This window comes from Drosophila grimshawi, unplaced genomic scaffold (genome assembly GCF_018153295.1).
Source record: "Drosophila grimshawi isolate 15287-2541.00 unplaced genomic scaffold, ASM1815329v1 contig_44, whole genome shotgun sequence".
In the NCBI taxonomy this organism is placed as follows: Eukaryota; Metazoa; Arthropoda; class Insecta; order Diptera; family Drosophilidae; genus Drosophila; species Drosophila grimshawi.
This window is the reverse complement of record NW_025063240.1, coordinates 14,713,237-14,741,133: the sequence shown is the minus strand read 5'-3', so window position 1 is coordinate 14,741,133 and position 27,897 is coordinate 14,713,237. Positions and strand designations below refer to the sequence as shown.

The window sequence follows — 27,897 nt, the reverse complement described above, 5'->3', positions numbered from 1 at the left end:
TGCGCGGCACTCAGTGAATTCGCCTGACCATGCAAAACGAGCCGAGTGAATTTGTAGAGCCATCTATGGCCGCAACACCCATGGACACTGTCGACTCCATGCGGAGTACACCGTCCGCTGAGCCGCGTCGTGCCAAACCGGGCATACTCCGCCTGGATATCAGTAAGCCCCGACGTTCATCAGGTGGTTCCGTCGATTTTCGTTGCGTGAGTGGTGCTGGCGCTGGTGGAGGCGGTGGTATTGGCGGTGGCATTGGCAGTGGCGGGCCTGGTAGCAGCAGCTCAAATGTCACGGGCGCCAACAGTGAGGTAAGTGAGCTTGATTTACCGTACGCTGGGGAGTGATTACGATTTGGACAGGACACGTGCTAAGGCAGGACACAGCAGCAGCAGCAACAACAACATTATCCAAAGCCACAACCACGACAGACATAAAAACCAATAGCCGTAATAACCACCAACACCTGGTCAAGCGTTGCATGGCAGAAGCAGCTCTTAGCTTTTATCTTGCAGATCAAATCGCTTATTTCCTTAAGAACAAGAACCATCAAATATGGAATGGCAATAGTATGTGTCAGTCGAAGAATATATACACCAAATAACTAAATTAGTTTTACATATGAAAAGCACAAACTTTTACAAAATTACAAATTCTTTTGTACCAATGGAAAATTTTTTGTCGATTCAACTTATAATTGAGAGTAAAAGCAAATATTTATCCGCTTAATGGCAGCCCTTTTAAATCCCACTTATGTATGGCATATAAACTTAAATGCCTAGCGACCAAACACTCCCACAGAACAAACAGACGGTGGTGTAGACCACACCTAGGCAGGCACTCATTAAGTCATAAAGCTAATGTGTAATCTCAGCAGGCCTTGAACCAGTTGGTTGGCTCATAAGTGGGTCAAGTGCTTGTCATAAAATTTGTTTTATTGTTTAAAATAATTAGACACACAAATAGAAATAAATAAGAAAATAATTCAGAAACACAATAAAATGTCGGTAGACCTAGTGAAAACTCCGTCGATGCACTTCCTTACGGGAAGCAACTTTGAGGGATCCTGGAATGAAGCGGTGCATATGATGGATGGATTTGGAAGTTATCGCTATCCGGATGGCAGCGAGTATCGCGGCAGGTTCTTTGCGGGCAAGTTCCATGGCTTTGGGCAGATAAAGCTGTCACCACCATATCGCTTTACAATCAAGGGCGTGTTCAACCGAGGGAAACTTGTCAGCATTGAGGATATGTGGTTCAATGATGGACTGCATGTGCAGGGCACCTTAAAGGACGACCATCTTATTTGTGACAACTGGGACTATTTAATGCCAAATGATCGTCGCTATCAACCTGAGCGATTCTATGGGCTGCAGCCAGTGGGCCCAACATCATATTTGACCAGCAATTTAACAACACGTCCTGTGCCCGCGAACTGCTTTGATGCTGAGGAGGGACTCTTTAATGCCGAGACTGGTTGGTTGTTTGAAAGGCCGGCGCCTTTCTCCAAGACAGTCTACGTCAGCTGCCCAAAGCAAAAAAAGTGGATAAAGCGTCACTGTCGAGCCGAGCGCAAGCATTTTGTTGAAGAGCCGATGCCCAGCTTTTGCAGAGAGATCATAAAAAACAATCTGGAGACTGAGAATAGCCAATTGGGGGAAATTACTATTTATGCACCCAACCAGAAGATTTATCGCGAACGCTACTATCCCAAATTGTGCAAAAATGAGACACCAGCTAATCAGCAGAAGCAGCCTCAGTTCAAACGAACCCCTTTTCAGACAACAACGGCCACCGAGCTGTGCCTGCGAGCGCACCAAGAAAAGGAAGAGCAACTTGAAATGTTATTGAGTCGCAGCCATTGCAATGATGCCACGCCACCTTTTGATAAAGCCCGCCAATGGACGAGCAGCTCACAGGCCGTAGATGGAGACTCTGGCGCCACGCATACCATATCGAATAGTTGCTCGGAGGCATCACTGCATACAAAGGTCAAGGATCTTTACGATTCTGCACGTGTGATGATCTATAAGAAAAACATCGGCAACTTAAGTGCGGTGCAATCGAATTTGAAACGCCCGACGAGCTTTATGGACATCACTCGTTCCATATTCGAACTATAAATATTTAGAAAATCGGTTATGTGGGAAGTGATGTGAAGTAGAAAGTGAAACAGTTCGAAGTGCAGTTATTCTAAATTCAAATATAAAATTAAACTTATGGACCAGACTAAAACACTTTCTCAAATGTGTGTTAAGTATCTCACATTTAACTCCAAGACATTTATTTTTCAATCTAGGGGAGTATATAGTCTTTAGCAGTGGAAATTTGAATGTTTTAGTGGCCCATTCAGATAAATTGTAAAAATATTTATGTTGACATATCGTTTACTTGGTGTTTATCTAATAAATATATTTCGAGCATATTGCACCAACTTCAACTATGAAAATACACTCTGAAAATTCGTACAACTACATTTTATGGCGAGTTCAACAAGCTGGGAATGCAGGACTATGGCCTCTATAAGTATCCCGATGGCACACAGTACTTGGGATAATTCTGCAATAAAGTTGGTCCCTTGAAGTACGGGACTTAAGATGGTTCCAAACCGACAAAGCTGCCACCCAAGAGTAGCAATTACTATGTGGGATGTCACTATGTGCGGCAGGGGATACGAAAGCATTGTCAAAATGGTACGCTTAAAGGCGTGCACCTAAAGCAAGAGGGGTTCGACCCGCACCCCCAGCTCTAGCAGTTGCAGCTCCATTAAATTGTCAGCCACAAATGTTGTAAGCAAAAGAAGAACACCCTTGAAACGGTATGCAGCTGAAATTAATCGGATGAAATAGTTTTGGAGCTGTTATTTGCAAAATTAATATGTCTTAGGCGCCAACTAACCCAAATACCATTGTAGCCATTTTATCAATTTTGGGTCAAAGCCATATACCAAACATATTGCATTGCCTCGGGCGGAGCCCAAGTTGGTTTTCAAGATTTATGATGACCACCTCAAAAACTGCAATCGAACATGGAAAACCACTTAAGCTAACAGACATGTGTGTGAATGTTGTGGGTGTGGCATTTGGGTCAGCAGTTCTGTGCTACAAGAAAACATCTGTTAAGGTTCGTCGAAATGCCGTTGCAGCTGTCACCTGCGGCTAATGAACCCATAAAAACCCAGCAAATTATGCTACACGTGCGACATGATTTCAGTTAGGGATGGGAATTGGAGGATTGGGGTCTGATGTCTGAGGTAGTGGGAAAACACGCACAGATAAATTTTGACGTTAATTAAAAAGCCGTGGCTGGCAGGCAGGCAGAACTTCATTTAATTAAAAGGACAGTCCAAAAGTAAAAGTATATGGAAATCTGGTTAAAAGCGAAAGCCAAAGGCTGAAAGCTGAAAGCAAAAGCGAAACACAGGACACGGCTAAAAGCGCTAAAAGATATATGTAAGCATATTTCAATAGTGGGCGCGTCCAAAAGTCTGTGTGTGTGTGTATGTGTGTGTGTGTGTGAGTATATGTTTGTTGCTATTGTAATTTGCGATTTTCTTTATCAACCCTTGCATGTTTGATTTTCATTTACATGCCAGGCCAGTCGGCTAGCCATGCCAAGAATACAACGTGACTCAATCCTGTCACACATACATACACATACACATTTAGACAGAGCTAAACACGCCGCGTTGTCGACCATCTAAATGAACATTCGATGTCCTGGCTGGCTGTCTGACTCCTTGGTTTTGCCAACTGGTTACGCCCGGCGTTGTTATCACATGCCGCTGGCGATTTTAACACTCATTCGTCTTCGTTTCAACTGGGCGAGGAAGTCAACGAGTGGTCAGCTGCCCCAGCCCCTATGCCACATACCTCTCCCTGGCCCCATCCCTACCTCAATGCCGTGGCGCGTGTCTCTGTGAATTCCTTAACGTTCTTAGGTATTTGTGTATGTGTATGTGTGTGTGTCTCTCTCTGTGTGAGTGTGCTGGTATGTCTGTATATGCGTTTTGGGCACGTTTTAGCTTTGATAAGTCTGCTGTCCATGGGTGGGGTTCGGTTTGGTTCTCTGCGCTTCATTCATATTCATTCATTATTAGAACAAATTTAACTTTGCCTGCTCGTTCGCTCTTCAACCTGTAGTTGTATGTGTGTGCTTGTGTGTTTGTGATTCGCGTTGTCCTTTTGATGTCCTGTGTGTTTGCGGCTTGACTAGTCTGGGCACCTCGCTAATCCGTTCAGTCTGCGCATAAGGCTGCTCCAAAGCGTTACGACGGCACAACAAATAAATATTTTTTAAATCAAATTTGGTGCCACAGAATCAAAGAAATATTTCTTAAAGATTTAAGACTTGCAAAATTTTAATGCAATAAAAATAATTATTATAAATTCATAGTGATGGGCAAAAAGTATTATATAATTTAAAGAAAATTAATGCATATGTGTGTGATTTAAGCAATTCAAATTTATAGATATTCGTAAAAAGTTTGTCGGTCTTCAAACGAGCGCAACCGATAAGCAAGAAAAGAAAATTTAATTCAAGTTGAACAATCCTTAGAACAACTCGGGCGTTACCTCTCCCCATCAATTATCCGTGACGTGGGCACCACCATGCGATTTGGATAAAGGCGGCTGGCAAATGCAGAACAGCGCCGACGAGCGCAGAGAGTATTATAGAGGACAAAAAGGCAGACGGTAAGTGAAATTATCGGAATTAATTCAACGAACTTGGCTAAAATGTCACTTCTGTTGAATAAAACAAATGTTTATCCCCGCCATTTATTTCCATTACAAAGAACTGCTTCACAGGACGATAACAAATCGTATGAACTAAACGGTATGCGCAAAGGACCCGCCGCTAACAATTTCACAAAATTGCAATAATTTCACACAATTCAAACACATTACCATTTCCGTTTCCAACTATACAGATTTGCACACACAAAACCAAAACAGCGACGCCGAAAGTGGCGCCTACAACAACCAAAACCAGCAGCAGCAGCAGCAGGAGCCACATCAGGAATTCCCATACCAGCAGCAGCAAAATGACGCCGTTGATGTTGATGATGAGGAGGACTACTCAATTTCCGTATCGGCGATAATGCAAAGACGTGCCAGTGTGCGTGGCTATCGAGGCAAACGTGGCAGCCGCAATTCGCGACGAGCATCCAGTCCCATGGATCACATGCTGGATAGTGTGGAGCGGCGACGCTCCAGTGTTTATACAACAAGCTCAGGCAAGCACACGCCAATAACTGTTTCAATGATGTTGCTTAATTTACTAGCCTCCAGTGGCTAATCAATGTGTTTGTGTGTGTGGAGAAGATGTAGTAATTTCTTTAGCTACGTGAGCCCATTTGTCGGCACGTGGTCAACTTGGCGTATGTGTAATGTTTATTCTGCTCTTGTTGCTACAGAGGAGGGCACCAATCAGGAGTCCACACAGGAGCAAATCTTTGAGAATATACGCCTACACAAAGAGGTCATACAGTCGGTCAAATTACAGCCATGGCCCATACGCAAGAAACTCAAGCTGGTGCGGCAGGTTGGTAGCTACCGAGACCGCTTCAAAGCCACTGGGCCACTGCTGGGCGTGATTCATTTCACGCCTTAGCCTTAGTCTTAGCTGGTGGGCCATTAAATTCACAGCAAATATTTCGATTTCATGTGTCAATCTTTTCTTGCCCTGTTTATTTTCTGCTTGGCATTTTTAATGATGTTGACAGGCGAAAACGTATGTGGCACGCCACGAGGGAGCGCTGCAGGAGCGATTCGCCATGTCACGCAGCACGAGAGATTTGTGGGCGAGGTTTAAAATTTTAATGGCAGCGGTAAGTGAAAACTTTTAACACCACAACACAACATAAACACATACATACACACCACACATACATGTACAGACACACTGCAATTACTGCTTGGCTCAAGCAAACAGTTTGCTTCATGCGGAAGTGCAAGCCCCAATTCACTCGGCGAGGCTGCTCTGCCAAGTGTCCGGCATATATTTATGCTTACACAATTTATGAACCACAAATAAATCAAGTGTTCCATAATTCACAGAACTGGTCGGCATTTTGCAACCAGCTTTATTTTTTATAAGCTCCATAAAAACCAATTAAAATACGAACTCAACTCGAACCGGGTGGAGACACAAACCAAATTCACAGCCGTAGTATTCATGCAAAACTCATGCTCCCTGTACTCTCTCTCTCTTCTTCTACGTAGCGTTGGCGGCATTGGAAACGAGAAACTGCTAGTTTTCTCACCGTGCTCATACCCTGGGAGCTGCGCATCAAGGAAATCGAATCGCATTTTGGCTCCGGCGTCGCATCCTACTTTACATTCCTGCGCTGGCTCATGTGGGTGAACATTATGATTGCCATACCACTCGTTGCCTTTGTCATTGGACCGGAGGTACCCATGTTCTGTACAATAGTTTCCCTTCGATTTCACAGCGTTTTCTTAAGCTGAAAATCAAACAGAATTTAATTCGCTGCAGCATGCTTTACAAATAACTGTGAAGTTAATAAGAGAGTAAATCTGATAGTATAGCTGATTATATTTATTGCATATTTTCCTTTCAGTACTTTGCCACCAAGCACGATGAAACGGATCCGCGCAAACGCATGTCCGACCCGGAATACAAAGTGGCCGGTAATCTTTTTACATTCTGGGAATTCGAGGGCTACTTGAAATATTCGCCGATGTTCTACGGGTGAGTCAAGGAAAAGCATAATTTACTTGTATTGTGCCGACTTGTGTATTGCAGGCAAATGAAGATATTTTCGTAGCTCTTTGGTTAATTGTGTATCTTTATTTTGTTGTCTTCCTTCCGTTCGACGCGTAGTTACTATTCAAGCACTTCCGGCATCAGCACATCCGGCTATAAGCTGCCTTTAGCTTATTTTCTGACCGCCGTCCTGGTCTACATCTACAGCTTTGTGGCCACGTTAAGAAAGTGAGTAGCGGGCTCCAGCATGGGGTGAACAGGAAGACACTTCGTTAAATCTCTGGCCATCGAAGCCACAAGAGCAAACTAAATGCCAAGAATGGTCGTTAATTAATTAAACCGAACGTTGTGCTGATTAAATAATACAAATCTTTGAAGCTAGGCGTGTTCATTGCCAACGGCAAGAAAAAGTTGAAAAAAGTAGGCAAAACTTTTTCGCCTATCAGAGAAAAACTTGGTCATTATGATTTACGCACGCACGCAGCCAGACACGAGACATGCAGCCAAGGAGTGTGGGCATGGTGTAGGGACAGGGGGTCGGGTCAGGTGCTGGTGGGAGGAGGGTGGCAGGGAGTGTTCTGCGCTTGTTTCGTTTAATGGCTTTGTCGGCATTATGTTGATTTCGTAATTGAACAAAGTAGCAATGTCAACAGAGTGGATGCCAACACTGACCTTGCCACTTGTTCTGAATGCCAGCCTACCAGCCTGCCTGCCTGCCACACGTTTGAGGCACGTGCGCGGCATGCGTGAATTGTACTCATATTTATGTGGCATTAGTCTTTCGCCTGGATTTACGCGCCAATTATATGTTGTAAGCTGTGCTGCCAGCAAAATAACAACAACAAACAACAACTTCTTCTCTCTCCCTTTTTTTCTACTTGTAAAAGAATGGCTGAGAATTCGCGCAATTCGAAACTTTCGTCAAAGGATGATGAGTGCGTCTTCTCTTGGAAGCTATTCACTGGCTGGGACTTTATGATTGGTAAGTAAGCTAGCAGCCACATGAGTCCTCTTATTACAGCAGCCTTACACCCATACAGGGCATGCGGAGACGGCACATAATCGCATTGCATCCGTTGTGGTTGGGTTTAAGGAGGCTCTGCTCGAGGAAGCCGAAAAGAAAAAGGATAATCGCAAGTAAGTGAAACGAAAATCAGCGCCAAATGCACTTCATAATTGGATGCTTATGCTTTAAAGCTGGCGCGTTATCCTGCAACGGATATTGGTGAACATTTTGGTCATGGGCTTACTTGGATTGTCAGGCGCCACAGTAGTGCTGCTGGTGAATCAGTAAGTCATTTCCCCGCCTACAGCCAATCCACTTGATTATTGTTGTCTACTTTCAAAAGCTCCGAGGATTTGGCCAAGCACGACAATTGGCTTAGTCGCAATGCGGTAAACGTGACCATGACGCTGCTCTCGTTCTTTCTGCCCATGATTTTTGAGGCTTTGGGCTTATTCGAGAACTGGCATCCCAGGCAACAGTTGCGACTGCAGTTAGCACGGTGAGCAGCAGGTGAACGAATTTGTAGAGGCCACAAATTAATTTCATTACTTCCACTCCGCCCAGCATCATGATTCTGAATATGTTGAATCTGTATTCGCTCATGTTCTCCTTCATCTACAAGATTAACAGCAAGGAGAAACCGCTGCAGATGCTGAAGCTGGAGAACGAAACTAATACACTGGAGATGCACAATCTGATGAGCTCCATTGAGACGTTGCGTGCGATGACAACCACAACGACACTCTACAATAGCGACAGCACCTCAGATGGGCTCCTCGATGAACTAACAACGAGTTTGCCCCTACGCAGCGATATCTCTAGTCCCACAGAGTTCATAGTGAAGTGCTATAATATTACCGTGAAATGCTCAAAACCGCGACGTATATCCATGAGCCCCAAGAATATAGCAACCACACTGATGTTACTCAACTTGACAACGACAACAGTGCTGCCAATAACCGAGCCAATAACAACAACGCCTAGCACCACCGAAGCAACAACAACCACCTGGTCTACTTTACCGCCAACAACAACGACAGCATCGACAACGACAGCAGCGACAACGACAGCAGCGACAACGACTACAACTACAACACCTTGGACTACAACCACTGAAGCGACAACAACGACAAGCACAACCACTACAACGCCACCAACAACCTTATCCACAACAATAGAAACTACCACAAAAACAACAACAACCACAGAAACTCCCTTTACCACCGATGAGGAGTCTGCTTATGATTATGGCAGCGATGAGCCACAATTGGATTCCTCAACCACGACCACAACAGCGGCGCCAGGCAACGACAGCTATTTCAACTATGTGGATTACTTTGAGGGCGCAGAACTATCTGATGATGATGATGACAAGCAGGCAACCACACAGGAATCGGATGATCCACTTGCTCAAGTGTTGGCGCAACTGGATGAGCAGCCACCAAAAGCGCGCAGAAAAAGAGCAGCGGCTTTGCAGCAGCAACCAATTTTCAACACTAGCAAATATAGTCGGCGACATCGCAACGATACAAGACTCACCACAGAGGCGGCAGCACCAGTCAACAAGTCACCAAACAGACCCATATATAACCCACCCAATAGAATTCTAACCAAAGAGGAATGGACTCGACTGCTGGCTGAGCGTGGCGTACGCAATAAAACAATCATAAGCACAACCACCACAGAGGAGCCAACCACTATTATCACAGAAGAGCCAACCACATCCACAACTTCAACCAGAGCAACAACCACAGAAGACCCCACAATAACAACGGACACATACAGCAGCGAATCAAGCAGCCCCGACAGCAGCACCAGCATCTCCACCACCACCGAAGAATATGAATACACAGATCAGAATGGGGCCACCGTCACGCCCTATTTTATAGGATTCAATGATATCGCGGAAATTGGTAGCACTGTTTACTACGACCTCGACAATTTGGGCTTATGTCAGATGACCGTGTGTCCGAAGGAGGGCGAAGACATCTTTGGCAGCACCACACCAGACGGGCTCGAGTCCACACTGAGTGGTGACGGCAAACAGCCAACGACAGCGATGAAAACACCGCTGGAGCGTAAAATGATGCGCCTCAAGGAGGTGCAGCTGACACTGAAGCAAATCCAAATGAATCTAACGACTATGTGCTGGGAAACATCCCTTGGCCAAGAGTTGTCAAAGGTTATCGTCTTTGATGGGGTAAGCATTTTAGCATCTATCAGCATCCCCTCTCCCATTTATCGACATAGCAGTTTAAACATAAATTTATCATCATCTTGAGTAGCTATCAGTTTCCCGTTGCGCCAAGTTAAATATTTGGTTTCCTGCAAGATAAACAGCTGCCGCTCTGCACATATCAAAAAACCATTTAAACTTAAAATATGATCGAACTTAAAAGCAACAACAACAACTATGGAAAGCAACGACCAAGCGTGAAATCCCGTTTAGACAAATTGTGCGGAAAATACTTAAGGAAAAAATTTGTTTTCCGCTTTTCATGCACAAGAATCAAAATTTTGCTAGGTCTAGACTCGGAAGCCACAGCAAGAAGCAACAAATTCCGATAGAAAGTAACAACAAAGACAGAATAAAGAATATAGTCAAGTAGAAACAACTAATGTCTCCGACTGTGAGATACTCTGTTTGTGGTTTAATAATAATTCAAAGCGCTTGAAAATTAGATTTCTAAGAATATATATTCAGACATCAAGAATAGAAAATAAAATTTACTCTCTTCAATTTTAAGATTGTAGAGCCATAAGTGAAACTCTAGCGGAATTATAGCCAGCAGGTTTGACAAATTGCCAACACAATGGACCCTTTTCCGATTGTCAGCAGAGTATCAAATGTATTTTATCATAATAATCGCTCTCTGGAGTGTCTTGGCCAAGCACACAGCTGGCACTTGCTGTCTGGCCAAAAATGTTTATCAATGGCCATTTGCATAAGAAACATTTTTGAACTTTTGGTATCGATTGCCCAAGTTTATTTATTTATTTTTTTCTTTGTTTGTTCTGTTTAACGCGTGTCGATTGGCCAAGGATTTGGTTGTGAACTTCAAGGCTAATCGCCAGCAAATTCATGAGTATCACGAGCAACTTTTCAGGGTCAACTTATCGGCACTTTAGGGCCTACTTTTTGGCTGCTGCAAATGTTTAAGCAGCTTAGGACGCGGCAGCCAAAATACAAAAAAAAAAGGACACACGATTTGATTATGTAGAGGCGGTTGTTGTTGTCAACTCGACATGGCGTACGTAATCTCTATTAAATGATTCGAGCACATAAATTAAGCAAGTTACGAACCTTTACTTAAGCGCATTTATGCCTTATGCATAACAAAATTTTCAGCTTTGGCCAAATTGAGTTTTGGCGTGCTGGCATGGTTATGAGTTGGGGAACGTGTTCGTGCATGAATTTCGGTTTAGAAATGAATGGGTTTTACGAATAGATAGTAGTTTGTAGCAGCAGTAATGCGGCCAGCAAATCAGCCATAAACATGGATCTAACTACATGGTCAGCAGCCGAAACAGGACAAGACAAAACAGTCACAGGACAACATACTGCAAAGGGTGTGCTACGTGTGGCGAGTTTTAAGCAGTGACCAGGCGAACAAAACACCACTTCATTACAAAATGCTTTACACCATCCTCTCTCCTCTCTTATCCCGGCCACCCAACCATCGCCGTGCAGCTGATGTCTATTGTGGCGCCGCTGTGCATCGACTTTCTGCGAGCGCTATTTGTGCGTTATGTCAACCAAAACTGGTGTTGGGACATGGAGAAAACGTTTCCACAGGTGAGAAATACAGAACCCAACCACCCCAACAGACCCCCGTTGCAGCTGACAACTCTCGACTTGGTGACTAATGGGACGCTTTGTTTTTGTGGCGTCTGACATGCAGTATGGCGACTTTAAGATAGCCGAGAACATCCTGACGTTGATTAATAACCAGGGCCAAGTGTGGATGGGAATTTTCTTTTCGCCAGGCCTGGTGCTCATCAACCTGGTCAAATTGATGATTATGATGTACTTCAGATCGTGGATAGTCCTCACATGCAATGTGCCCCACGAGGTCGTCTTCAAGTGAGTATCCCTAACCTTAATTTAATAATGTATTCAAACAATTTGAACTTTCAGAGCCTCGAAGTCAAACAATTTTTATCTATCATTGCTGCTGACCATGCTGTTCCTTTGTGTGCTGCCCGTGGGTTATGCGATTGTCTGGCTAAGACCTTCGTGGCACTGTGGACCATTCTCTGAATACAATCGGATTGCCGAATTTATAACGCACACCACAAGGAACGCCCTACCAAAGTGAGCATCGCATACAAATTGCACTTACTCAACCTTTGATATATCCCCACCCATTTCTCATCTTAGGCAACTACATGAACCTCTGGATTATCTGACATCCTCCAGCACCGTGATACCACTGCTGCTTCTACTCATACTCATCATCTACTATCTTATTTCGCTGACGGGGGCGCTACGCGAGGCCAATCAGGATCTCCGCACCCAGCTGCAGAAGGAACGGGAGGAGGAGCGCAAAAAGATTTTCAAAGTTCCCGAGGTTAAGCAGGCGGAACCAACGGCCACAACGCTGACAAATCGCTGGCGCAAGGTGCTTGAGGCATCCTCACCCGTTACGCCAACTCAGCAGCCAGATTTTGACACTGAGGAGTACAAGAATCAGGCCAGAAAAGGTAAGAATCTACCCCATGTGAAAATGTGCCGCAACATATTTTACAAGCATTGTGCACTCTGCTAGAGCTCATCTCACGCATCATGAAGAAGGCGCTGCGCAAGGGCTCGGCCACCTCGGATGAGGACTCGATTGTGCGTCGCGATGATGATGACACGGACACTGAGCACCAGGACTCGCTGCCGCACGACGAGGAGCCCAAGGAGAGGCGCTTTGGTTTATCACGCCTGCAGCAAATACGGCGCACTAGGAAGCCCTCACTTGTAGACATTGTGCAAATTGCCAAGCAGGAGCGGGCGCGTTCCGGATCGATTGTGGCAGCCAATGCAGCAATGGGTGCTGGAGGCAGCAGTCTGGGCACTGGTGGTGGCACAATTGGTGACCACTTTCCCATTAAGGAGCCGCATCCAAAAAGTCGCTTTAAAGTTGAGAAACACGAGAAAAAGAACAGGGAAAGCTTTAGGGATAAGAAGGACAAGCACAAACAGCAACCACACAATGACCAAACCAGCGAACATGATCCAGACACAAACTCTCGCATTGTTAACGAACGACGCGCCAGTTTGCTGCGCCGTAAGCGGGAAAAGGACAGCAGGGAGCAGTCCAAACCGACATCGCCGGAACCGGACGCACAGCCGCCAACCATAACTGCTGCGGAGCCACAAACTCCCGAGACGAACTTTCACATCGTTGATGAAAAGAAGCCAGCAGAGCATGATGATGAACAGGAAAGGACATTCAAACAGTTACCGCCACTGGCAAGGGAGGGCAGCACCTTGGACAGTATTGGCCTGGGCAAGTTCAAATTCCGCAGGCATCGATCGAAGCCAAGCATTGTGGCTGCCAAGCCAGAACCCGATGTATTTAGGTTCGATGACAAGAGTCTCGAGAGGAATAAGTCTAGTGACATACCACAGACTCCGTCTGCCGATCACCTCAATAGCGAGGTGCCCAGTGGTGGAAGCGAATCGCATCCACTGCCCTCGCCCACTCCCAGCCAGACACTGACTCAGCGCCAGATGAATGCCGAAAAGTTGGCGGCACTCTCGCGCCAGGGACGAAAGAAAATTGGCTCCCTGCTGGCTCTGGTACGTGAGGCAGTCAATCTGAAGAAAGAAGACGTGGAGCTGGGCTCGGACGAATCGCCGGGACCAACCACGCCCACATATTTGGCCTATACACCGCCACCGCCGCCCTCTGTGCTGTCGAGCAATTCAAGCGCCACAGCTCTAGAAATGCCTCCCACACCGGAGCCGGAATCGCCAACGCCGCTGCACATTGGCAGCAGCACATCCGCCTCATCGACGCGTCCGGCTATAAAGCCACCAATGCCACCTGTTGCTGGCCACGCTTCCACGCCCACTTTGGCCACCATGGATGATCTGGAAGAACTGGATATGCCCGGCCCCATAAACTTCCCCAAACGCAGTGCTTCCCAACGGCGTCGCGTCACGCGAGAGGACTCCCAAAGTTCCATTTGGTCGGATAATATACCGATAATTACCATCAGCACCACCGGCAGCGATGAATGCATCGTGGAGCCGGAGGCGTCAGCAGTTGGCCCAGTTAATGGACTTCCAGAGCGGAGCGATTCACCCAGTCCCACTGTCAATATCATAAAGATCAACATTGAGGACAGTGATTAATAGCATTAATAGTTTTGGAACCCCTCAATATAAACTAATCGCCAGATTGTCTTCTTCACTAAAGAAATGTCTTCAGTCTAATCGCTATTTAGCTTGAACTTGTTATAAATAACTTGTTAGCAAAGCTCTATCCGTCTATCTAAAATTGAATAAAATAGTTTGCTTTCCCCAAATTCAAAGGATAAAATGCATTACTTTATTACTACAAATTTCTTATATATTATTAAAAATGAATAAATGATTTTGACAGAAGAATAAGTGGGTAAGTAAAAGCGCTCAAATTTATGTTTTTGGTTGCCACGATGTATGTAGCATTCAGCTTTTCGATTGGCATGACAAAAGCTCTATTTCAGACACAAACCTAAGCGCGTAACTCGAAGCGTGAGGTGAAGAAGAAACAACGTAATTTCAAAAAATTGGCTAATGCCGAAGAACGTTCTTAAACTTAATTTTTTCCATCCTAAACTTTATAGTACAAGAAATCACCGTTCGTTTTAAGAAATATAATTGATTATTATCGAATTGATTACTGACAAAAGTCAGGCATTTTTTTTCAAATATTTTATATTTTTACTATTATAATAGCAACATTAGTATTAATATACATATTTAATTGTAAGAATTTCATTTTAAAAAATTATTAGGTGAATGAAACAGAAAGTGCTTGTGTCTTTTCGTTCAAAAAACTCTTATCAGTTGGACAGCGATAACCTGTTCGCTCTGTAAGCCACTATGTACACAAGTCCAAAAGTAGAGCGGCGAGCACAGCTTCCAATGATAGTGTGTCGGGAACTGAGTCTGCGGCATATGAAGATATCAAATAGCAGCATGCACATATCTGACAAACACAATCTCTCATATTTGAATATGAGGGCGAATACTCAAATATTTGCTAATGCCAACAAAATTGTTTATTATTCATACGTAAAATTCTGCTTGAAACATAAGTACTGACACGGGAAGAAGAAGAAGACAAACACAATTAAACATCAATTCATAAATCTGTGAAGAGCGTGCCCCTCTCCAATTTCAACTACAATACATAGTTGCCCGACTAAGCTCAGCCCAAGTATTCCATAAAGCTCGGCGAGTGCCCAAATGCATAAGCAAAAACAACGTTCGCACAGCCAGCTACTCACACACCCACGGAAAGAGACACATAGATACAGATACGAGAGCAGAGCAGAGCAGAGCAGGGGAGAGCATAGAGTTTCACTCAACGAGAGATCGTTGAGCGAGTTGTGCCGCATTCTTCAAGAGTCAGTTGAGCATTGGACGTCCTCGTTAGCGGTTGCCTGTGGTGTTCTGTGCGGAGTAGGTGCAACAACGTTGCCGCTAAACTGTTCCGTTGTGTGTGTGTGTTTTTTTTTTGTGGAGGAGTCTTAACTTTTCTTCTGGAGCTCTTCCGTTTCATTTCTTTTCTACACTTTTCGGTCGTATCGGGCTGTGTGTGTGTTTCTGTGTGTGTTTTGGTGGCTTTTTTGTTTGCCCTGGCAGGCGCAGCCAGAAAACCTCAAGATAAAAAAGTATCTTGTCGTATGTTGGTCTCTTGTATCTGTGTTTGCTCATATTCTGTGTAAATGTCTGTGTGGCTCTATGGCAGACGGCGTATGACGAACTGTTTATTCAAAAGGTTCTTGCCTTCAGTGTAGTGATACAATTACAACAACTAACAAAAAAAAAGAATGGACGATAAAATGTACTTAATAATGAAACAGAGCAACTACAAAATTTCATACAACTACCGACTCAGCAGAAAAGGGAGACGGTGTGTGCAAAGTACATATGAAATAAACACGAAATGAAAGCAAATGCGATGACAAATGCAATCAAACACATGTGAATGCAACAGCTGCCGTTGCAGTTGCAGTTGCATATAATTTCCTATGCAACATGCAAACTATTTATAAACGAACAACAATCATTTTTGGAAAATCCACTAACAAATTCAGCATGTGCTAGCAGCAGACCAAAAAAATTAAAAGTATCTACAACAAAAATAAGACGAAAATAACGCAGTTGTTGAGGTTGTTGTTATTGTGCCCTGTGCAACAAAACAAAAAACAAAAAAAAAACCAAGTTTCGTTAAAGTATCTGAGCGCGTAGACCCGAGTGTGCAGTTTCTTTTGAGTGGATTCGTTTTGGGTTTCCTCTACCTGGTCTTGTGTGTGCGAGTGTTTGAGTCTTTGAGTGTTTGAGTGCGTGAGCATGTGTGCAGTGAAGCAGTTGATAAAAACAAACGCTTCAATAAAGATAAATACCAAAAGGTGCAAACAAAAACGCCGTTTCAAAACAACTTCAAAGTGCGACAGCCCACAGAGTGTATGTTAGTTGTAATAGTTGTGCCTCAGCCCGAGTCTCAGTCCCAGTGATAATCGGAATCTCAATTCCATTCAGTTCATGCTTGGGGTATATGTATGTGTTTGTGTATGCATATGGTAACCATATCGCAATAAGTATGCGCGCTAGTTCGTAGCCCCAAATTCTTATCGCAAAAGGAACTCGTGTTCATAGGCGCGTATCGCAACAGGCGCTCCGAGAAACAGAAGCAGCAACAGAAGCAGAGGCAGCAGCAACTGGACAGTTGAAATCTGAATGGAGCGGATGTTCATTCGTGCTATATATATATATATATATATAATATATATATATAAATGAATAAAGAATATCTCTATACGACAATGCTTGTGTATATGTGTGTGTGCGTGTGTCTTTTGTATGTGAATGTTGGCCTCAGCTGAACTCATTCTTAAAGGGGTTCCACACACAGAGTGCGCACTAACACATCGGTGTGGCAAGTGTATCAAATGTTGCCCCAGCGACAGTCTTGAAGATTTTCTTATGCTTAATTTCAGTTTGGTGTTTTATGAAACAAATGCGAGAGGATACTGATAAGCCACAACAGACGTAAATCTACAAGAGTTGAATAGCGTTGCTGTAGAGCGGTGCACAATTCCTAAAATTAAAAATTGATAAAAACAAATTAAAAATGTTGTGCAAATAATCGACAGTTGTTTACGAGTCTGGGAGGAGTGCCTCAAAATTGTGTTTACCCAAGCAGCAGATAACAATTAGTAATACAATAAAAAGTTTGGGATCTAATTGGAATTCCTGGAGCGCTCTTAAGACCATCTACATATATACTTTCGTAGATTGTTATTATCATCTTTCGTCAGTCTCACTCGAGTTTTCCATTGCAAACTTATAGTTTTAAATATATATCAGTATATAGGTCACACATTGGCTTATCTAGTATCTGACTCATGTACACTGATTATTTTTGGTAATCCCATTCGAGTTTTTTTCTTTTAAGTTCCCTGTGTGTTATCAAAAAAAAGTTATCATTATTAAGACGAATTTGCTTCACTTCACAGTCTCCTGACTTAAAATAGTTTTGCTATACATATTCAATGATATCATCTTAAATCTTCACTTAGTAAACAGACTCAATTTGCTGTGCATATTTGCTAATTAGTGGTACACTAAAAGATACTTACGCATCAGCTCAAGTATCTTAGAGATGCGCTGTCTTAAATGAATCTAACCTTGGCTAAGAATAAAATAAATGCATCCAAACTGAAAATTCCTTAAGCACAGTCATAAACAGCCTGCACATTTTTTGCCCAAGTTAAATAATTGCAATGCTTTTTGTATATCCACATAAATGCGATATGTATCTAGATACATGTGTGAATGTGATGTTCGGCGGAGTAAGTAGATGAAATCATCGTTTGAAATAATTTCAAGTTTCTGACAGAGGCTAGAGCAACTACAAAACCGTTGTAGGGTGGTACTGCCAGTGTGGAGGGGGGTACTGCATATACATACATATAGATGTACATATATAGTCGGAAACACAAATTTTGTGGGCAATGCCTGAGTTCATTTCCAGCTTGTATTTTTGTTCTCCATGTGTGTGTTTTTCTGTTTTTGTTTATTTATTTCTTTGCTGGTTCTTTTTGTTGTTATTTAAAATTTTCTTTTGCAGTTTTTTGTTATTTTTTTGTGTTTGGTTTTTGTTTTGTATACACAAAGTGCTGAAAGAGTCGCCAGTGTAGTTGGTGGAGCAGCTACAATGAACTCACAGACAGATCGGGCAAGTTATTGACTGACCGGACAGCAAAGTTTGTTTTTATGAGCAGTTTTTGAACCGGCAGACGAACTAATTGAAACCACACAACAACAACGATTTGAATAATTTTTGTGTGCCCCAAAGCAATATGTGCAACAGATGTGTTTTTTATGAAATTTCTCGAAAGTGCTACCAAATATTATAGTTATTTATTGGTATTATAATGTATCTTATGAATATTGCAGCGAGTGAAGCCGCTCCTGATCCTGCCACAAACACGTGGAACCACTGATGCCATTTAACTCAAGTGCAATTATGATTTAAACTGTGACAGTGAAAATAATACCCAAATACAAAACAAAAACCACCCACCTGAAATATTGAAACAACTCGAATAAGTGTTCAAAATATATCCTAGTGTAATCATCATTAGTCTGTAAAGCACACACAAACACACACACAAGACCAGTTCAAATCCAAAGTCCACGATGAAGCGCAACAGGTGGAGTCTCATTGAGAGCTCCTCCGCGGCGCGTCTCTTCCTTGCGGGAGCTCTGCTCTGCAGCTGCGCGACGGCAGCGCTTGGTGCCCAACGTCAGCCCTTCAACGCCGCCGGCGGACATGAGATGCGACGCACAACGTTTCTGCCTGCTCTGGAATGCTATGATCCCTATGGCCGACCCCAGGTAAGAACTCAGTAGACGCATAAATGGGCAGCAAGTGGAACTTTCTCACATATAAATCATAGCCAAATAGTCGAGAGGCATGCAACTTAATTGAAATTAATTTAAATAAGCTGGGCACACGCCTCTTTCCGTAGGTCAATAGATCTGCTGGGCGTTAATTTAAATGGAGACATACAAACTAATTGAACAATAAAGACACAATTGAAATGTGCATAAGCTGATCATATAAAAACGCTCTTGAAAATAAGAGAACTGTCTCTTAGACGCGATTATACTCATATTAAATCTTCTCGTTATTATGGAGCGGCATTCAAATACAGAAACAGATCTTTAATAGTCTTAGACATACATAGCAATCTTACAATTCTCGTGGGTATAACACTTTTTCCATACCCATTTAGAAATGTACGCCGGAGTTCATCAATGCTGCCTACCAATTGCAAATCAAGTCAACGAATACCTGCGGGGAGCATATGGAAAATCAATTCTGTATGCAGACCATGAATACCCTAAACTTTCTGAAGGACTGCGCATTCTGCAGGTAAATTATTAACTGAAATCGATTACAGCACGCCTATACAATTTCTGTTTAAATTGCATTCAGATTTGAAGATCACAATCCATCATTTCTAACGGATTTGCACGATCCACAAAGCCCAACCTGGTGGCAATCGGAGACAATGAACGAGGGCATACAACATCCGAATCATGTGAATTTAACGCTGCACTTGCGTAAGTTTTATCGAAAGTGACCTATAATATAATAAATACTGAGTAATGTCTACGATTACAGGTAAATCATACGATATTACTTATGTGCGTATCCTGTTCCGCTCGCCGCGGCCCGAGTCATTTACGATTTACAAGCGCACTACGGAAAACGGTCCCTGGATACCCTATCAGTTCTACAGCGCCACCTGTCGGGATACCTACTCACTACCCGATTCACGGGCAATTGGAAAGGGTGAGGGCGAGGCACTTGCTCTGTGCACTAGCGAGTACAGCGACATCTCGCCACTGCGCGACGGTGAGATCGCCTTCTCCACGCTGGAAGGTCGTCCCGGTGGTATTAACTTTGAGAACAGCCTGGAGCTGCAGGATTGGGTGACAGCCACTGACATTCGCATCACACTGGATCGACTGAACACCTTCGGTGACGAGCTGTTCGGTGATCCTCGCGTCTTGAAGTCATACTTCTATGCGATCAGTGATATTGCAGTCGGTGCGCGCTGCAAGTGCAATGGGCATGCCAGCAAGTGTGTGGCCAGCACCGGGATGCACGGGGAGCGTACTCTGGTCTGCGAGTGTCGCCACAATACGGATGGACCCGACTGCGATCGCTGCTTGCCGCTGTACAATGACGTCAAGTGGAAAAGGGCCACCTCAATGGATGTGAACGAGTGCAAAGGTAGGCACGCACCATGTGATTAAAACTGGTTTCAGTGGGGCAATATAAGTAACAATAATATAATTATATATATTAATTGTTAAACAATTATTGACGTTTTTAGTTAGATGGCATTTCCATTAGACTCAGACTCAGTTTGTCCCACTGTGCACGAAGTGCTATATAAGGATATACCGCTTTGCCGTTAGCTGCCACATCTGCCAACGTTAAGTGTTGCTGTTGAGCTGAATTGTTAGTCAGTCATGTTGAGGCTGTACTTGCAACTTGTCTGCCTTGTGGCCAACATTCGAGCCTATGGCTGGTCCTACGACCATGCCCTACAAACAAATCGCATAGTTGCCAGCGCCGCTGCACACTGGTACCTCATCAATTGTAAAGCCAGCTGCTAGGTATACAATATAAGAATGCCCTGCTCAACTTGCAACTTTTCTATTTGCAGCCTGCAATTGCAACGGCTTTGCGGACAAGTGCTTCTTCGATGCGAATCTTTTCAATCAGACCGGCCACGGCGGTCACTGTCTGGACTGTCGCGACAATCGCGATGGTGCCAACTGTGAGCGTTGCAAGGAGAACTTCTATATGCGGGAAAGCGCACACTGCGAGAACTGCAACTGCGACGCCGTCGGTTCCCGTTCGTTGCAGTGCAACAGCCAGGGCAAGTGCCAGTGCAAACCGGGCGTAACTGGCGACAAGTGTGATCGATGTGCCAACAACTACTTCCAGTTCGGAGCGCATGGCTGTCAGCCCTGTGGCTGCGATGCACGCGGCTCGGATGATAATACGCCGGCCTGTGATGCGGAGAGCGGCATCTGCTACTGCAAGGAGAATGTCGAGGGCAGGCGCTGCAATGAGTGAGTATATTTAGCTAAGCGTTTGTCCAGTTTATTCATTCCCATTCCCATACAGATGCAAGCCGGGCTTCTTTAATCTGGATAAGAGCAATCGTTTTGGCTGCACACCCTGCTTCTGTTATGGGCACACCTCCGAGTGCCATTCAGCGCCTGGGTACTCCGTTGTCTCGGTCACATCCAGCTTTAACAAGCATAAGGAACGCTGGACGGCCATTGATTTGAATCGTCGCGATGTGGACATTAAATACAATCAGTATAGTCGCAGCATTGGCACCACCGCCCAGGGCAATGAGTATGTTTACTTCAAGGCGCCGGATCGCTTCCTCGGCGATCAGCGTGCCTCCTACAATCGCGATCTGAAATTCAAGCTGCAGCTTGTGGGTCAGGTGGGACCCAGCAGCAGTGCCAGCGATGTTATCCTCGAGGGCGCCGGCAGCAAAATCTCGCTGCCCATCTTTGCCCAAAGCAATGGCATTCCCGATCAGGGCGTCAGGGAGTATACGTTCCGACTGCATGAACATCACGACTATCAATGGCAGCCCAGCCAGTCGGCGCGAGGTTTCCTCTCTATACTCTCTAATCTGACGGCCATTAAGATTCGGGCTACGTACTCAGTGCAGGGTGAGGCCAATCTCGATGATGTGGAGCTCCAGTCGGCTCATCGAGGCGCTGCCGGCCAGCCGGCAACCTGGATTGAGCAGTGCACCTGCCCCGAGGGCTATCTGGGTCAGTTCTGCGAATCATGCGCGCCACGCTATCGCCACAGTCCGGCACGCGGTGGACCCTTTATGCCGTGCATACCCTGCGACTGTCATGGCCATGCGGACATCTGTGACTCGGAGACGGGCAGCTGCATCTGTCAGCACAATACGTATGGTGATAACTGTGACCAGTGCGCCAGGGGCTACTATGGCAACGCATTGGGCGGCACACCCTACGACTGTACACGTTGTCCCTGTCCCAACGATGGTGCCTGCATGCAAATCAATAGCGATACGGTCATCTGTACGGAATGCCCTGTGGGCTACTTTGGCTCACGCTGCGAACAGTGTAGCGATGGCTTCTATGGTGATCCCACTGGACTGCTGGGTCCTGTGGCGACCTGCAAGAGCTGCGACTGCAATGGCAATGTCGATACCAATGCGGTCGGTAACTGCAATCGCACCACGGGCGAGTGCTTGAAGTGCATACACAACACAGCTGGCGGGCACTGCGATCAGTGCCTGCCCGGACACTTTGGAGATCCGTTGGCGCTGCCGCATGGCAAGTGCGATCGGTGTAGTTGCTATGCCGCCGGCACCGAGCAGGATGAACAGAGCATTTTGCGCTGCGATCAGGTGACAGGACAGTGCCACTGCAAGCCGAATGTAATTGGTCGCGATTGTGGTGAATGCCAGCCCGGATACTTTAATATACGATCCGGCAATGGATGTGAGAATTGTCTGTGCGATCCCGTCGGCAGCTACAACTCCACTTGCGACAAGTATACGGGTCAGTGTCACTGCAAGCCCGGAGTTGTTGGCGTGCGCTGTGATCAGTGCGCAGACTACTTCTTTGGTTTCTCATCGGATGGATGCAAGCCGTGCGAGTGCGATGAGAGCGGCTCCAAGGGCTTCCAGTGTGACCAGAGTGGTCAGTGTCCGTGCAATGACAATGTGGAGGGAAATCGCTGCGATCGCTGCAAGGAGAACAAATACGATCGTCATCGGGGTTGCGTGGACTGTCCGGATTGCTATAATCTGGTGCAGGACGCAGCCGATCTGCATCGCGCCAAGTTGGCGAATTTGAGCGCTACACTGGACGAGATCGCACGCACACCGGTGACCAACGATGAGGAATTCGAAGGAAAGTTGAAAGCGGTGCAGGAGAAGGTGGCCATGTTGGCGCAGGAGGCACGCTCCGGTTCTGGTGAGAGCGGTCAGACCTATGTGGAGGTCATCAATGATCTGCACAAGCGACTAAACAGTATGCGTGGCCATCTGACAAGTGCCGATGCACTGCAGCAAGATGCCAACACTGAAATAGCCAAGGCACGCAGCAATTACACACAACTGCACAATATCATCGACGACGCCAAGAAGGAGCTGCAACAGGCATTGGAATTGCTCAACGACGAAGGTGCCCAAGCCTTAGCCAAGGCGAAGAGCAAATCCGTTGAGTTTGGCGAGCAATCCGATCAGATATCAGACATTTCGAGAGAGGCACGCGCTCTTGCCGATCGCCTTGAGTCCGAGGCGCAATTCGATCTAAAGAATGCCAAAGATGCAATGGATGCGGTTGAGAAGGCCCATCTGCTGGCCAAGAATGCCATCGATTTGCAGCAAAAGGTGGGCGTCGAGCTGCGCACCGAAGTCCGCCTCGAGCTGGACCACGTGAAGAACTCACTCATCACCGTCGCCCAAACCTCCAAGGAGGCGCTGCGTAAGGCCAACGAGGTCTACGATGCAGCACTCACACTGCTCAACCAAGTGAAGAGTCAGACCCAGCCGGACATTGATATCAACAAGCTGAAGAAGGAGGCCGTCGCTGCCAATGAGCGCGCCGATGAGCTACTCCAACAGATCGATAGGTTGGGTACTGGTAATGGCGAGATCTTTGCCGACTTCGAAAAGGAACATGATCTTGCCCAGGTGCTGCTAGAACGGTAAGTAATATTTATAATAAAATACAGAGATTGTCTAATTGAATATTTCTTCCTTAAGCGCCGATGCACAAAAGAAGGATGACATTGAATTGTTGGAACGCGCCAAGGCTGCCCTTGATAAGGCTACCAAGGCGGTGAAGCAGGGCGACAATACACTAACGGAGGCCAGCAATACCTACCAAACCTTAGCCGGATTCCAGTCTGAAGTGCAAAGATCCTCGGAGAATTCAGACTTGGCTTTGCAAACGGTGCCCGACATTCAGTTGGAGATTGAGAATGCAGGTAATCTAATAGAGAAGGCTCGTTATGCATTGGAGGGTGCCAATAAGAATGCGAATGAAGCCAAGAATAATGCACAGGAAGCCCAGGTCAAGTATGCAGAACAGGCCTCAAAGGTAAGTCCAGACTACATCAGATAAAGGACAACGTCGAAAACCCAATGATCAATCTGAACGTGATTCCAGGATGCCGAGCTTATACGCCGCAAGGCAAATGAGACGAAGGTCGCTGCCCGCAAGCTGCATGATGAGGCTGATCAGCTGAATCATCGCGTCACGCTGACTGAAATGAACATTGCAAATTTGGAGGACAATTCAACCAAAGATGATAATCTTGTGGATGATGCTAAGCGCAAGGTTGGTCAGGCCAAGGCCAATACGCAGGAGGCACAGAAGCAAATTGAAAAGGCCAGTAGCGAACTGTCTGCGATTAAGGACGAGCTAGAGAACCTGAAGGATATCAACACAGCTGATTTGGATAAATTAGGTGAGTATATCTCTATTCAACTAATCAAATATTTTGTTTATAAACGCCCTTTTTTTCTATTTCATTGTGTTTATTAGAAAATCGCCTCAGTGTCGTCGAGACTGATATCAGCCGTGTAAATCTTACCGAACGAATTGAGAAGTACCGAGAACAGCGAAACATTCAAAAGAAATTAATCGACAAATACGATTTAGAGTTGAGTGAAATATCCAAGGAGGTGCAGAATATACGTTTGATATCTGAAGCACTACCAGCGGGTTGCTTTAGGCGCAATCGCTTAGAGCCTTAGATCTATAGGGACCCTAACTAAGTGCACTACCAACTACCAACTACTTCAATTAACATCTAAGTACGAGGCGAAGACGAACAAATCGGAATTAGCCATAGCCGTTGAACGAAATTATATAATTTTACTCTTTTAGCTGAAATATTTTGCTTAGTAAAAAAAACGATAAAAACGAGAACCAGAAAGCATTGTTCATACATATAGGAATATGCATATGAATATAATTATCGTAATAATATGATGCCAATATTAAAAAAGAAAAATTCTTAGCTGCCAATTGTGCTTTAAACTCAAGCCAGCCGTGGACGACTGTATTATACTACATTTATATTGAAAACTGTGCCGTATACAACTCCAATTCAAATTCCATTTATATATCTCCCCATATGGTTATGTTCCATATTGCAATCTATTTTATTATATTAACATATTTGTCATCTACGTTTAATGTGCCAATTAAACTACTTTTTCGTGTTTTAGTCGCTTAATGAATTTCAACTTACAATAAAGTTTTCCAGCGTTATAACTTGTATAAATTACACTATTTGTTATTCATATTGCGCAATAGTAAAAAAAAATTTCCACTCATTCGAAAAACCTGTGGAGAAATTAAAAATTCACGATACAGAAAAGAAGTCAAAACTCTTTGGGATTATGAATTTACCTGAACTAATAATCCATGTGATAAATTGGCGAAGCCGCCAACGCTTAAGACAAACTCACGCCTCGAAAACATCAGCATTAGTTTAATAATGCATTTAAAATCCTCACATTCGTCATACCAGTCACAATTGTACCAATCCGAAAACAACAGTTCGCTCTGTGAAAATCATTTATTAGTTTAGTAAATAGGAATATTTGCAGGCTTACCTGAGTCTCGACCTTTTGCGCATTGACATTATACAGGCTGATTTCCAAAGTAATGGTGAGTAAATAAACCATAATCATGCCCATCCAAACAATGCCAACTTCCTAAATATTTCACTTATTAGTATATGCTTCATCTACTAGAAGTTGGAGAGATCATTTTTGCTCACCAATACAGTGCTGATCTTATAAAGCAACATGCATATTAAAATGCTGCTAATTATACATTGTACCAGAATAATATATTTAAAAACGAGCTCGATTTGATCATGATGTCTGCAAAAGTGACCTTAGAAAATCTTTAAGCATTCGAGATATAGTGAGAGTATTACCTCGATATACGTGTGAATAGTTTGGCGCAACAACGTAAATATTGCGGCCTGGATCGCTTGGGAACCACCGCATCGTCAGTGGAGTGCCGAACCAGATATCGCAAGATCTCTAGAAGGCACGCCTCGTGATTTGTAAGCACCACAAAGAGGCTATTAAAACCAAACACAGCTAGCAATGGGGTTGCTGAAGCGATACATACATAAAAATAAACATTTAACTTCATACCTACCAAAAAAACACCAAACTGGCCCGGATTGAAGCAGATAGAAACGCACCCAGTAAGAGGGGATTTCATGTGTACCCAGCTGCACATACGCCACTATGGCTGGATACGCTACAGAAAGTAAAAGATGTAGAAAACCTAACCAATTTGTAAGACGATGCATACTTAAGGTCATTTCGCATGTATCCTTGACTATATAGCAATCGTACATATATTGAAAATACGGTCGCAGACAATAGTACAACACTGGCATGCAAACTATCTTGAAAAAGAACATAACCTGGCTATTGATCGCCACCCAACTTTTGGTCAACATCGAGCCCAAAGTTTTACGCAACGCACTTTTGTTCGCCAAATCTGAAAACCACAAGAACAATATAATATGTTTATATCAGTATAAATCCATAAAAATCACAACTCTCACTCAAATCAAAGAGACCCAGGTTCCTCAGCACATCACCGGTTTCTGTGGTTTCCACCAGCTCGACGCAAGACTCCAAGAATAATTGAAAATGCATCATCTTTACCATTCCAATTGATAGCTGAAAGCTTAGTAACACAGCCTAAAGGAATTTAAAATACTATAAATAATCCTGCAATATTTAGTTGTACAAACCTCAACGTAAGCTTCGAAGGACACCTTATAATTGGCAATTATAAATTTGATTAGACTGTGTATTATGAAAAGATTTACGAGCAATGCAAAAATCCGCAAGCTAAAATTACAACTCATATTTTTATTTTTACATATTTACATCACCGAACACTCACAAGCTGCAGGGCCAAGAACTACGCTTCCTGGGAGCTATGTTAACACCCAATGCATAAGCGCTGTACTCCACCCAAGTTAAGCCCGGCTTGGTCAGACTGTCAATTGTTTCTAGCTCCTGATCCAATTGGTTTTTCATTGTGAAAGGTAACTTTGAGACTGTTATTAAGTGGCCTGACCAAGTAATCCTTTTATACATTTTTTCAGCAGAATGGTCTTGCTCAATTAGATGTAAATTATATGGTTGCTGCCCAGCAAATTGCTTTATTGTTTGAACATTGTGCAAGTCTTGTTTAAGAAGGCAAATAATTAGGCGTTACATGACAACATTAAAAATTTATCGGCTTGGGGAAGGACTACATACTTTAACCGAGAATTGATTTATTACATTTAGGAAGTCATTTTTGGAACAGCAATTAGCAATTTGTTACTCAACAAATGAAACATTTGCAATTCTTTGTAAGGAAAAATGACAAATAATAATTCTTTGTATATTATATCATATTATTATTTTGTCAAAACTTTCCATAACATTACTATGTTAAATCTGAACCAATTTTTATAAGCCATGGCCTTTTTAGCATGATTCGATGTCTATATTAATACTAAGATTTAAGTTGTATCTCGAAATTTACAAAATAAATATACGCTCAAAAGTGTGCGAAGGAATTAATCAAATATTCCCATAAATTTGTCAAAGCTGATCCGATCTTAAAAAAACAAGGGCTTCTTCATTATTGCTTAACCTTTTCATTAATACCACATTCAAATTTGAAAACAGGATTCTTGCTCGAAATTCATGTTTAAATTATTCCCTCAAAAATGCTGGCTTGTGACTTTTGAGAGCTACAACTTCGTCAAAAGTGATAATGGTTTGAACTGTCTATAAATATTATTTGTTGTTCTTAGATT

The 27,897-nt window shown here is 44.0% G+C and overlaps 4 protein-coding genes across 4 annotated transcripts; 3 read left to right on the top strand and 1 right to left on the bottom strand.

The window, feature by feature from the left end:
• The first annotated feature begins 6 nt into the window (after positions 1-6).
• Positions 7-14,212, top strand: LOC6557567. The gene is made up of 19 exons (XM_032743100.2): positions 7-308; positions 4,555-4,691; positions 4,793-4,833; positions 4,928-5,233; positions 5,414-5,541; positions 5,723-5,827; positions 6,222-6,410; positions 6,581-6,711; positions 6,844-6,954; positions 7,614-7,708; positions 7,767-7,863; positions 7,924-8,016; positions 8,076-8,231; positions 8,297-9,932; positions 11,424-11,528; positions 11,635-11,816; positions 11,871-12,047; positions 12,114-12,436; positions 12,502-14,212. The coding sequence occupies exons 1-19, from the start codon at positions 30-32 to the stop codon at positions 14,079-14,081; spliced, it is 5,871 nt and encodes a 1,956-aa protein (XP_032598991.2). The 5' UTR covers positions 7-29; the 3' UTR covers positions 14,082-14,212.
• On the top strand, positions 961-2,437 carry LOC6557542. Its single transcript, XM_001984154.2, has one exon. It carries the CDS (start codon positions 999-1,001, stop codon positions 2,118-2,120), a length of 1,122 nt encoding a protein of 373 aa, XP_001984190.1. The 5' UTR covers positions 961-998; the 3' UTR covers positions 2,121-2,437.
• Positions 14,213-15,362: 1,150 nt separating the features above from the next.
• LOC6557539 (laminin subunit gamma-1) lies at positions 15,363-25,325 on the top strand. The gene is made up of 10 exons (XM_001984156.3): positions 15,363-15,395; positions 18,399-18,839; positions 19,241-19,380; positions 19,444-19,571; positions 19,633-20,247; positions 20,687-21,098; positions 21,154-23,742; positions 23,801-24,137; positions 24,207-24,507; positions 24,585-25,325. Exons 2-10 carry the CDS (start codon positions 18,642-18,644, stop codon positions 24,794-24,796), a joined length of 4,932 nt encoding a protein of 1,643 aa, XP_001984192.1. The 5' UTR covers positions 15,363-15,395; positions 18,399-18,641; the 3' UTR covers positions 24,797-25,325.
• Positions 25,277-27,127, bottom strand: LOC6557544 (odorant receptor 67b). Its single transcript, XM_032743482.1, has 10 exons — positions 26,988-27,127; positions 26,833-26,932; positions 26,641-26,779; positions 26,382-26,573; positions 26,223-26,327; positions 25,993-26,161; positions 25,831-25,936; positions 25,664-25,765; positions 25,458-25,613; positions 25,277-25,391 (listed from the first exon to the last, which is right to left on the bottom strand). The coding sequence occupies exons 1-10, from the start codon at positions 27,122-27,124 to the stop codon at positions 25,335-25,337; spliced, it is 1,263 nt and encodes a 420-aa protein (XP_032599373.1). The 5' UTR covers positions 27,125-27,127; the 3' UTR covers positions 25,277-25,334.
• Positions 27,128-27,897: the final 770 nt, after the last annotated feature.

What these genes read in the sequence shown, in the direction of transcription:
- LOC6557539 (XM_001984156.3), top strand. Translation starts at nt 18,642, where the DNA reads ATGAAGCGCAACAGGTGGAGTCTCATTGAGAGCTCCTCCGCGGCGCGT. An exon ending in AAGGACTGCGCATTCTGCAG is followed by an intron (nt 19,381 to 19,443) that starts GTAAATTATTAA and finishes AATTGCATTCAG; the next exon opens with ATTTGAAGATCACAATCCAT. An exon ending in AGCTGATTTGGATAAATTAG is followed by an intron (nt 24,508 to 24,584) that starts GTGAGTATATCT and finishes TGTGTTTATTAG; the next exon opens with AAAATCGCCTCAGTGTCGTC.
- LOC6557567 (XM_032743100.2), top strand. Translation starts at nt 30, where the DNA reads ATGCAAAACGAGCCGAGTGAATTTGTAGAGCCATCTATGGCCGCAACA. An exon ending in AGAGGACAAAAAGGCAGACG is followed by an intron (nt 4,692 to 4,792) that starts GTAAGTGAAATT and finishes TCCATTACAAAG; the next exon opens with AACTGCTTCACAGGACGATA. An exon ending in CAAGAATCAGGCCAGAAAAG is followed by an intron (nt 12,437 to 12,501) that starts GTAAGAATCTAC and finishes GCACTCTGCTAG; the next exon opens with AGCTCATCTCACGCATCATG.
- LOC6557542 (XM_001984154.2), top strand. Translation starts at nt 999, where the DNA reads ATGTCGGTAGACCTAGTGAAAACTCCGTCGATGCACTTCCTTACGGGA.
- LOC6557544 (XM_032743482.1), bottom strand. Translation starts at nt 27,124, where the DNA reads ATGAAAAACCAATTGGATCAGGAGCTAGAAACAATTGACAGTCTGACC. An exon ending in CTATTCACACGTATATCGAG is followed by an intron (nt 25,937 to 25,992) that starts GTAATACTCTCA and finishes TCACTTTTGCAG; the next exon opens with ACATCATGATCAAATCGAGC. An exon ending in ATAAGATCAGCACTGTATTG is followed by an intron (nt 25,766 to 25,830) that starts GTGAGCAAAAAT and finishes TGAAATATTTAG; the next exon opens with GAAGTTGGCATTGTTTGGAT.